Consider the following 11138-nt stretch of genomic DNA (forward strand, 5'->3'; position numbering starts at 1 on the left):
AATAATAAGAACCTGAACTTAGAGCTAGAATGAATGTAATAAGTGTTAGAATGTTATATATATATATATGTTGGGCCATTATGTAATTACATTATATTAGTAGGCCCTTGTGTTATTAAGGAGACTTGTATCCCTTATATAAGCCTATATAGGCTTATTTGGTGCGTGTAGGTGAAACATATACAGATCTGTTCTCTCTGTTCTCTCTATCTCTCATGGTAAACAACATGGTATCAGAGCGGGTTGTAGTTGTGATTGCATCTGGGTTGGGTTGTTCTTCTACAAATCAAAATCAAGATCGAAGCCAACTCTGTTCTTCGCTGAAGATTTGTTCGTCGTTCTCAGATCTGACTCGCTGAAGATTTGTTCGTCGTTCTCAAATCTGACGCCTTTCGTTTTGCTGGTCGAGGCTTCCTTGGCTGTCGCAAGTTGCAGAAGCTCCATCATCGCGATCCCTCTCCGCTCCGTTGTTAGATCGCTGTTTTTTTTTGTTGTTGTTGGGTTGTCGTCACCGCTGCAAGGGCTAGGGTGTGTACTAGCCTTGTTTTTCCATTGCGAATCTCGGGTGCTGAAATTTCTTGTCGGTGGCAGCGTTCTGGTTCTCGCCGGCGCTGATTGTGAAGGAGAAGGGTGGTGTTTGGCTGCAGGAGTGAGGCTATTCCAACCCTGGTTTACTAAACCTGGGATAGTTATTCCAACCCTGGTTTCGTAAGCCCGGGATAGCCCAGATTCGGCCCGTTTGACCAGATCCGATCCGTTTGTCCAGATCCGACCCGTTATCCGGATCCGACCTGCTCGTACAGATCCGACCTGTTTGCCTAGATCCGACTTGTTCTCGGATCCGACCCGTTTTCCCAGGTTCGGCCCGAATACTAATTCTGCTTCATATTTTCTTCTCTGTTTTGCTGGGTAAGACATGGCCTCCACTTCAGATTTGTTTTCTCCCACTTCTGGTCTTCATTCTTCCATGACTTCTGTTAAACTCAATGGGAAGAACTATATACTGTGGGCTAAATCAGTTAAAATTTTTCTCAAAGGTAGAGGCCTTGGTAATCATCTGACTAAAGAGAAACTCAAGGAAACTGATGTTTCTTTTGATGCATGGGAAAAGGAAGATGCTCAGATCATTTCTGTGATGATAAACAGTATTGAACCCCAAATTAGTACAACTTTACTTTATTTAGATACTGCAAAGGAGATATGGGACAGATTGCAGCAACTGTATTCTGGGACAGGTAATATCACTCGTGTTTATGAGTTTTGTAAGCAGTATTTTCATCTTGAACAAGGTAGTCACAGTATAGAAGAGTATTATTCCAAAGTTATGGGCATTTGTGAGGAGCTGAATATGTATCAGCCCATTACTGCTGATGTTCACAGTATGCAACAACAACGTGAGGACTTTAATGTTGTTCGTTTTCTTACTGGTTTGTCCTCAGTTTATGAGTCTTTTCGTTCACAGATTATGGGCAGTCCCACACTTCCATCTCTTGCTGATGTGTTTTCTAGACTTCAACGCGCTACACTTGTCAGTGATACCTCCACTTTGAATACTGGGCAGAGTGGTGAACGTTCAGCATTGATTGTTTCAAAGGGTGAAAATACTGTTTTCCGTGGAGGTCGTGGGGGACGCTCCACACGTGGCGGTCGTGATTCACGGGGAGGACGTGGCCGTGGCAGGGAATCACGAAAATGTACTCATTGTGGTCTTTCTAATCATACTGTGAATTTTTGTTGGGACCTTCATGGAAAACCATCTAGTTATGCAAATCAAGTTTCCTCCTCTCCGAATGATGTTGCTTCTGGATCTCATAATGTAGTTGAATCAGATACGGTCCCTGTCTCACGTGATGAGTATACTCAGTTTTTGTCTTATAAGCAAGCATCTAATTCATCTTCCACGGCTATCTTTGCCCAGTCAGGTACTGCACCCACATGTCTATTGTCTTCCACTCGCAGTCCTTGGATCATAGACACTGGAGCATCCGATCATATGACTGGATGTTCTTCTCTTCTATCTGATTTTAATTCTGTACCTCCTTCTCAAAGAGTTACCCTTGCTAACGGTTCCTCCGCTAAGGTTTCAGGTTTGGGGACAACTCAACTTAGTGATTCATTGTCTCTCTCATCTGTTTTATATGTTCCTCAGTTTCCCTTTAATTTAATGTCTGTCAGTAAGCTTACTAAATCTCTTCAGTGCTCTGTTACATTTTATCCTACTTTTTGTGTGTTTCAGGATCTCAAGACGAAGAAGACGATTGGTACGGGGAATGAAGCTGGTGGCTTATTTTACTTTGATGTGGTACCTTATCCTGTGGCTCTTCAGTCTTCTCTGTCTCCATTCCAGTGGCACTGTCGTCTTGGACACCCGTCACTTCAAGTTTTGCAGCGTCAAGTTCCTAGTCTTAGTAATTTGAAATTCTTGTCATGTGAGGTTTGTCAACTTAGTAAGCACCATCGTGTGTCTTTCAAGTCTAGGGTTAATAATCGTGTCTCTAGTCCTTTTCATTTGGTTCATTCAGATGTATGGGGTCCAATAAAGCATTCTTCAATCAATAAATTTCATTATTTTGTGACATTTGTGGATGATTATTCTCGCCTGACTTGGTTGTTTTTAATGAAAGATCGTTCTGAATTATTTTTAATTTTTCAAAAATTTCGAAAAGAAATCAAAACTCAGTTTGGCTGTCCCATTCGTATTTTACGTTCCGATAATGCTAAGGAATATTCTGCAACCCCTTTTGATACCTATCTTAGTGATAAAGGAATTATTCATCAAAATTCATGTGTTTATACTCCTCAACAAAATGGAGTTGCAGAACGTAAGAATCGACACCTCTTAGAAGTAACCCGTGCTCTTTTGTTTCATATGCGCATGCCTAAACGGTTTTGGGGTGATGCTGTTCTTACTGCCTGTCATCTTATTAGCCGTATGCCGTCATCTGTATTACATGGCAAATCTCCACATTCTATTTTATTTCCTGATTCTCCTTTGTTTTCTCTTACTCCTCGAGTTTTTGGCTGTGTCTGTTATGTCCACAATCTTGGTCCTGGTTTTGATAAACTTGACCCACGTGCCACAAAGTGTGTATTTCTTGGATACTCTCGTTCTCATAAAGGTTATCGTTGTTATAGTCCTGTTTCTCAACGGTACTTTATTAGCATGGATGTGACCTTTTGTGAGTCCGTCCCATATTTTTCAGATAGTGATTCAATTCTTGATATTACTTCTGAGTCGCTTCTTCCTGCGGTTCCACTTCCCTCACTTTCTCTTCAGCCTAGATCTCCTTTGCCTGCCCCGTTACAGGTGTACACTCGACGACCAAAGCCATCTGCTGTCGTGCCTCCTCCGTCGTCTTCAGAGTCTTTGGATCCAACACCTTCCACTGTGTCTGAATCCTTGCCTATTGCACTACGTAAGGCTCCTCGCTCCTGTGTTACTAAACATCCCATTGCTCAGTATGTCTCTTATAATTCCTTATCGCCATCTTTCTCATGTTTTTCCTCTCAATTGTCTACTACATTTGTTCCTAAGACTGTGCAGGATGCTTTGTCTGATTCGGGCTGGAGGAAAGCCATGCAAGATGAAATTGATGCTTTGCATCAGAATGACACGTGGAATCTTGTTCCTTTATCTCCAGGTGTCAAACCAGTTGGTTGTCGCTGGGTCTACACCGTGAAGTATCTTCCAGATGGTTCCGTTGAGCGGTTAAAAGCTCGTCTTGTTGCCAAAGGTTATACCCAGACTTATGGTATTGACTATGATGAGACGTTTGCCCCTGTTGCTAAGATTTCTTCTATTCGTGTTTTGATTTCTCTTGCTGCTAATAGACATTGGCCTCTGTTTCAGTTAGATGTTAAAAATGCTTTTTTGCATGGTGACTTAGTCGAAGAGGTTTATATGGAGCAACCACCTGGGTTTGTTGCTCAGGGGGAGTCTCTTCACATTGTTTGTCGCCTTAAAAAGGCCCTATATGGATTGAAACAATCTCCACGGGCTTGGTTTGGAAAATTCTCTGAGGCAGCATTCAAATTTGGTCTTAACAGATGTCAGACTGACCATTCGGTATTTCACTAGCGCACTAAAGCTGGCTTCATCTTTCTTGTTGTATATGTAGATGATATTGTGATCACAGGTGATGATTCTGAAGGCATTGCTAAGTTGAAGTTGTTTCTGCAATATCGATTCCACACTAAAGACTTGGGTAAACTTAGGTATTTCTTGGGTATTGAAGTTGCTAGATCAAAGAAGGGTATAAGTTTATCACAACGAAAATATGTGTTGGATTTATTAGAAGAAACAGGTATGTTGGGTGGTCGCCCGGTTGATGCTCGTATGGATTCGAATACAAAACTTGTGTCTGATGAGGGTGATCTATTTAATGATCCGGGCAGATTTCGTCGTCTAGTTGGGAAATTAATTTATCTCACTATCACTCGACCTGATATTTCATATGCAGTTAGTGTTGTAAGTCAGTTTATGGGAGCTCCTAGAATGCCACATTGGATTGCTGTTCTTCGGATTATCCGATATCTCAAGCAAGCTCCAGGTGTTGGGTTACTATATAAATCAAATGGTCATCTCAGGGTGGAAGGTTTTACAGATGCCGATTGGGCTGGTTCTCCTTCAGATAGGAGATCTACTACAGGCTACTGCACATTTGTAGGAGGCAATCTTGTTACATGGCGAAGTAAAAAGCAAACGGTGGTAGCTCGATCTAGTGCTGAAGCTGAGTATAGGGCAATGGCTCATACTACTAGTGAGTTGACCTGGATACAACATTTTCTAAAAGAACTTGGGTTGACAGTTGAAGTTCCTACTCCATTGTTTTGTGATAATCAAGCAGCAGTTCACATTGCCTCAAATCCTGTGTTTCATGAGAGGACCAAACATATTGAAGTTGATTGTCACTTCATTCGAGAAAAGATATTGCTTGGGAGCATCTCTACTCCATTCGTGAAGTCTGAAGATCAATTAGCTGATATGTTTACCAAAGCATTGGGTCATAACCGGTTAAGAACTATCTGTTCCAAGCTTGGATTATTTGATATATATTCTCCAGCTTGAGGGGGAGTGTTAGAATGTTATATATATATATATGTTGGGCCATTATGTAATTACATTATATTAGTAGGCCCTTGTGTTATTAAGGAGACTTGTATCCCTTATATAAGCCTATATAGGCTTATTTGGTGCGTGTAGGTGAAACATATACAGATCTGTTCTCTCTGTTCTCTCTGTTCTCTTTATCTCTCATGGTAAACAACAATAAGAAACATGTGTAAATTCTCCAATCTAGAATGAGGAGTAATAAGAAGCTAAATGTTGAAACAATGTAACAAAATTCACTTTCCATAAGTTGCTTTTCTATCTGAAACATTTAAATCCTACGTTTCTATGTTTAATGTAAATTATATACATATGTGTGTGTTTCTATGTAAATTATATACATATGTATGCGAAGAGGTTAGGAGTCAGCAGCAGTAGCAGTTGAAACTGATGAAGATGAGGACATAACCAAAAACACTGCAAAGTTCAAGCACAAAAATTCAAATAATTAACCAAAGGCATAAGCCTAATTTCCCCAATCTATTTCTCAAACACAATTAGATAAAATAACAGAGTCTGAACCGAAAGACTAGAAGCAGTGGTGGTCATATCTAATAAAATGAACATATTACTACCAAAAGTTCACACTTCTTTGAAAATCTTATACTAATCTAAGCAGATTCAAGAAACTGTAATAAGATGAGCTTATTTCATCTACTCTCTATCCATCCAGTTTTTCAAAGATAAAATTACAATGGCTATATTAGTTCTTGTCATTGAAAAATTGTTACAGCTCTCTCAGTGCACATCATTCAGTTTACAAATTGAGATGTAAAAACTTAATTTTTTTGTTACTGATATCCATCTTTGATAGGGGATAAAAAAGGGTACAACAAGTCCACAATAGCTTTTATAGTCCAATAATATTGTATTTTATATGTTGTTAAATTGGAGAATTTGGAGTGCCATCTACATCTTGGAGAATTTAAAATAATAATAATAATAATCTGACAGAGTGTAATGTTTCCAATTTTTATCATTTTTCATTTTTTAGAATTTTTTGATTTTTCGAGGGTATTTATGTCTTTTCTCGTTTTGTGTGTCGGACACTGTGGGGTGTGCCAGATGTGTCAGAGTATTGTTTGGGATATTTCCTTTAGTTCAGGACTCTTGGTAATGCATTGGTTGTTATTTCAGCATTTTTTCATTTTTCTGACCGAGAGGTTCCAGGTGGGAACCGCTACCGGAGTTTTTGTGTACGGGGGTTATGTTACGGATCCATTGCATTTCATGCATTATTAATTGATGCTTATATACATGGTTATAATTATAATTGTGTGGTGGAATTATGTAGTATATATAAAAGTTATTAAATTAAAGTTAAAAGATATTTTTTTATGCTGCGGGACCCTCCATTTTAATGAACCATTACAAATGGCCTTGTGATCAATTGCAGACCATTACTTTCTCTTTCTCTCTCTGCTACAATTTTTCTCTCCCTCTTGGTTCTATTTTTCTTTTTCTTTTTGTTACAAATTCAAGCTTTGATCTCTCCTTAACCATAAAGATTTTGACCTTACCACTTAAGGCAAAGTTGACAAGCGCGTCGAGATCTACGTTTTGATTGGAGCAGAGTTCCGTTTGGCCACCATTTGGATTTCGGGATTGGGCTAAGTTTTGGGGGTTTTCTTGAATTTGAGGTAAGGGTGCTCTAATCCATACACTCTTTGATTTTTGTGATTCATTCCCCTATATTTGATGTATAAATATTATTATGATGTTATATATATGAATTTATTTCCATGTGATTTGTTGATTTGAGATGAGAAGAATGCTATAATTTTGTTCTTGTCCTAGGTGATTAATTGCTGAAAATTGTGAATAATAAGCATGCTATAATTTTGTGAGAATTTTTTTCTTAATTGGCATGTAATATTGCTAAGGTTGAATTGTATGAGATTATGGTAATTTGGGAAGCACGAAGCATTCATGCATTTCATTGGGAAAGAAAAGGGGAAAATGTTTTGAAAAGCAAATGGAAATTATTTTGGGGAAAAATGTTTTAAAAAGGTTTACGAAAACCCGGACACATAGGAGGTGCCTAGTGGTCCGTGGCGTTAATGTGATCTAGATGGAACTAGGGAGAGACCCTAGCATGGTTGAGCTACCTAAGCCTAGAACGACGCCATGGAGGTGCCATGTGGTCGGGGATAGCTAGCCAATTCTTCCCTCGTGGCGCCATAGAGGTGCTATGGGTCGGGTTGCATTAACGGTTTGGAGTATTGAAACGGAAATGTTTCGGAAATGGGAAGCGACATTGGCATGTCATTGCATTACATTGGCATGCATTGTATACATATGGTAGGATGACCTGTTTTGTAATTGTTGATGATATTGTTGTCGTCGTTGTGTTTTTCCCTCGATTGACATGATCCCATTTACTTTTACCCTATGCTTGTGTGGTGTCTTAGATACTTCCTACTAAGCGGCTGTGCTCACCCCATTATATTAATTATTTTTTTTCAGGTCAGGGGAAGGAAGTGGCGGACGACACTCCTTCACAAGTTTAGATGGGTTAGTAGACTATTTTGACATCTTTTGTAGTTGTGATCTCATTTTTTTTCGTATAAGCGTTGGGGTGGCATGTATATCATGTATTGATCTTGGAATTGACCATAGTGCCCTTAGACGACCTCGGGTTCGGGTAAGGACCCAGTTCGCGATTCGGACTCTAGGGTTCGGGTCGTGACACAGAGTGTCTTGTTAAAAAGTACTGTAACAAACATTCAACTGAAAGGAAGAGAAGCCTACAAATAATAACTGGTGGAGTCACATGTCATACAAATATCACTAACTATATTAGGAAGGCCTCTGATACATCTGAGGAATCACCAAGAATAGTGATAAAGTATGCAAAAGGCTTATTTGTGAAAGATCTCCAACAAAACATGAAGATTTATTCTCCAACTGAGTACACTATTCTGAAACTTAGCTAGATCAGTGGCTTCATTGAATTCCTCGTTACGTTCTCATGAAATGAGATTTTGATATTCTTGAGCCTGGCTAAGACATAATTCATGTGAACCCTCTCCTCGGGTAAGTCTGTGGTGCATTCTAGAGCTAATCCTAAGAGGGATGACAAACAATTATTTGTAGCAGCAAAATATTCTTCCTCTCCTCTTAGTAAATTAGCATCTGCAACCTCCAGTATTTCATTAGGGAAAGACTCACAAAACCAATGCTTCAAACTCAGTTCCCCTTGAAATAGATCCTCTGTGGGCTTCTTCCTTCTAAATGTTTCCATCAACAAAATTCCATAACTGTAAACATCCGCCATAGGAGATACTATCCCAGCCGAACCATACTCTGTAACATTAGTATTATAAGTGAATTTTAATAAACAATAAATATTAAATTCCACTTACTAACCTTTATGCTTCTTCCCATTCCTTTTCTCACTAAAAAAAATTAATAGCATACCAATTGATATAGAATGTATTTCTAGAGGGAGAGAAAATGAAAAAAAAAAATGTACCTACATCCCATGTCAGTTAATTTACGATATACGAAGACCAAATCAAAAAGAAAAGGAAGAACAAAGATTTATGTTGCATATTATTTCTGTACTTTTCTATTTTCCATTACATTGATATGGAGTAAAAATGTCCCATTGGTACTCATCGAATCATAGTAACAATATATTTATTGTAGAAGGAACATACCTGGTGCCATATACCCAATGTTGCCTAATGTCTTTGTTTTTGCCATTGACTTGTTCTCCATCAAGAGCTTTGCTATCCCAAAGTCACCAACATGTGCAACCATGTCTTCATCTAATAGAATGTTGCTTGGCTTCAAGTCACAATGCACCACTGGGGTTGAACAACTGTGATGGAGATACTCTACTGCAGAAGCAACATCTATCATAATGCACAACCTTTGGACAATATCCAAGCAATAGTTGTGAGAGTACAACCACCTGTCCAGGTTCCCTTTAGGCATATATTGTAGCACCAAGGCTTTGAAATCAAGGTTAGAGCAACTGCTGATTATTTTGACAAGATTTCAGTGGTGAATTTTGCGCATTATTTCGTACTCTGCATTGAAACTCTTGAATGCACCTTGTTGCACTAAATTGAAAACCTTAACAGCAACAACCATCCCATCGGCGAATACCCCTTTGTATACAGAACCAAGGCCTCCCATACCAATCAAATTGTCTTCACTCAAGTAGTTTGTTGAACAAAGAATCTCTTGGTGTGATATCCTTCTATGTGTTACACCAGGTGGTGAATCACATTGGATTGGAAGTAGCCTGCTTTTGTTTTTGCATCTTAGCAACCCAATCAGAAAAGCAACAGCAATTATCAATGAGGCAATTGGTCGTACAATATATTTTAGAACAAGTTATTGCACGGATCGATATCAACTAGATGGGAGGCATTTGAAATTGAGTTAGGAATTATTCCACTGACTTGATGGAAGATTTCCTGAAAGCTGATTATATATCTGAGAGGAAAAGGAGTTGTAATTGAGTCATGTTGAAGATTGACCATGGTATTTCACCCATAAGGTTGTTAGCACTAAGGTCTAACGTTATCAGATTTGAGAGATGTAATTGAGTTATCAAGCAGCACCTTAGTCTTTAAGGCAAGCATATATAATAAAAATTAATCAAAAAAATCATATTTAAATAGATTTATTTCATATATAATAAAATGATCTAACCTAGATGGTTTAAAATTTTCTCCCCTTTGAAGAGATCGAGTAGTGGGAGCAAAAATATATAGTACTATGTGTTATGAGCGCCAAGATCTTACCACTTGAGCCAACCCTTTGGAATTGACTGATGTTTAGTTGAGACGTGATGTTTACTTGAACCTTTGAAAAAAAAAAAAAACAAAGAATTTATATATAATTTTACTATATTTTAGTTAATAGATTTATAAATCTATTATTATTCATTAATCTAGCACAATGTACAAATATAGAATCTTTTTAAGGGTAAAGTGCAAAAAAAGAAAAAAGAAAAACCCTGCTATGTATAATAAAATGTGCAAAAAAACAGCCCGTTACTATATTTAATATGTGAATATAAATCCCTATAGTTTAAAAATTTGTAGCAAATTGCAACTGTTATTCATTTTTTTAAAAAATAAAATTTCCAAAATACCCTTAAGGGCGTTTTAGAATTTCAGTCTCTAATTTTTTATTTTTATAAAAATCCCTCAATTTTTGTAAAATCCTCAAATTTTTTTTATAAAAATTACAAAATTTTTAAGATCCTCTCTAACAACAGTGATTCGTTTCTTATGTGGTTATCCTTGAGTACATCAATGAGTCGAGTCCTGGTGGAAAGGCATTCCCATCTTGCCTGATGATCCTTGTGTTGTGTGACGGAGCCATGGCACGTTTCCAGGGTTATACAAGTTCATAGATGACAAGATAAGTTTTGTTTTCTCTCAATTCTTTTATCTATTATTTATTAATTGCTATTGTAAAAGGTCATCATGTCAATCACCCAATCCGACATTCCCTTAACTCATTGATAAATTAGGCAGCAATTGGCTTTCGAGCATTCCCTTAACTCAAATTAGGTAACAATTGGTTATAATTCTCCAAGCTATATATATATATATATATGCATGTCATGTAAAATCTCGTGGCCTGCAGTATTGAAGGCTTATCGGAGCAGAGATGAGGAAATGGATTTGGGGTTCTATATGGTGGTCTCTGCAAGTCTGAGCATCGTATTGTTGACAGCATTTGGCTTGAGACATGCAGGTATGACCGTCACTAGCAAGAATGTGCTTTCATCACTGAAAAGTAGTTTCCATTTATTTTCCTCTTTTGCTATGACTTGCCAATAAGAACAACGATTTTCATTTTCCTCTTTGTGTTTTGGATCTACTGGGCTAAACATAAAGCATGTAAAATCAATTTTATTTAAATTTGTGTATGTATGTAGAACCTTAGAGTTGAAATGTTGTTACACCTGTTGATTTTTAATTTTTTTAACCAGTTCAATTGCAACAATACAGAATTCACTCATGTTGCGTTTGAGAGTACAGAATCGGTGCCTTCAGGC

The 11138-nt window shown here is 37.9% G+C and overlaps 1 protein-coding gene across 1 annotated transcript; it reads right to left on the reverse strand.

The window, feature by feature from the left end:
• Window positions 1–5468: 5468 nt before the first annotated feature.
• On the reverse strand, window positions 5469–10456 carry LOC132313912 (probable LRR receptor-like serine/threonine-protein kinase At3g47570). Its single transcript, XM_059812846.1, has 5 exons — window positions 10383–10456; window positions 9147–9383; window positions 8773–8987; window positions 8195–8416; window positions 5469–5527 (listed from the first exon to the last, which is right to left on the reverse strand). The coding sequence occupies exons 1-5, from the start codon at window positions 10454–10456 to the stop codon at window positions 5469–5471; spliced, it is 807 nt and encodes a 268-aa protein (XP_059668829.1).
• Window positions 10457–11138: the final 682 nt, after the last annotated feature.

This window comes from Cornus florida, unplaced genomic scaffold (assembly GCF_030987335.1).
Source record: "Cornus florida cultivar Cherokee Brave unplaced genomic scaffold, ASM3098733v1 CherokeeBrave_3.0.0_Hap2_Chr06, whole genome shotgun sequence".
Lineage (NCBI taxonomy): Eukaryota > Viridiplantae > Streptophyta > Magnoliopsida > Cornales > Cornaceae > Cornus > Cornus florida.

Bases quoted from the DNA above. Each gene is read 5' to 3' on its own strand.
- LOC132313912 (XM_059812846.1), bottom strand. From the start codon at position 10,456: ATGGCTCCGTCACACAACACAAGGATCATCAGGCAAGATGGGAATGCC. The intron at 8,988-9,146 runs GTACGAAATAAT...TATTGTCCAAAG, and splicing joins TTCAAGAGTTTCAATGCAGA to GTTGTGCATTATGATAGATG. The intron at 5,528-8,194 runs GTTTGTCATCCC...TGAACTTTGCAG, and splicing joins TTTTGCTGCTACAAATAATT to TGTTTTTGGTTATGTCCTCA.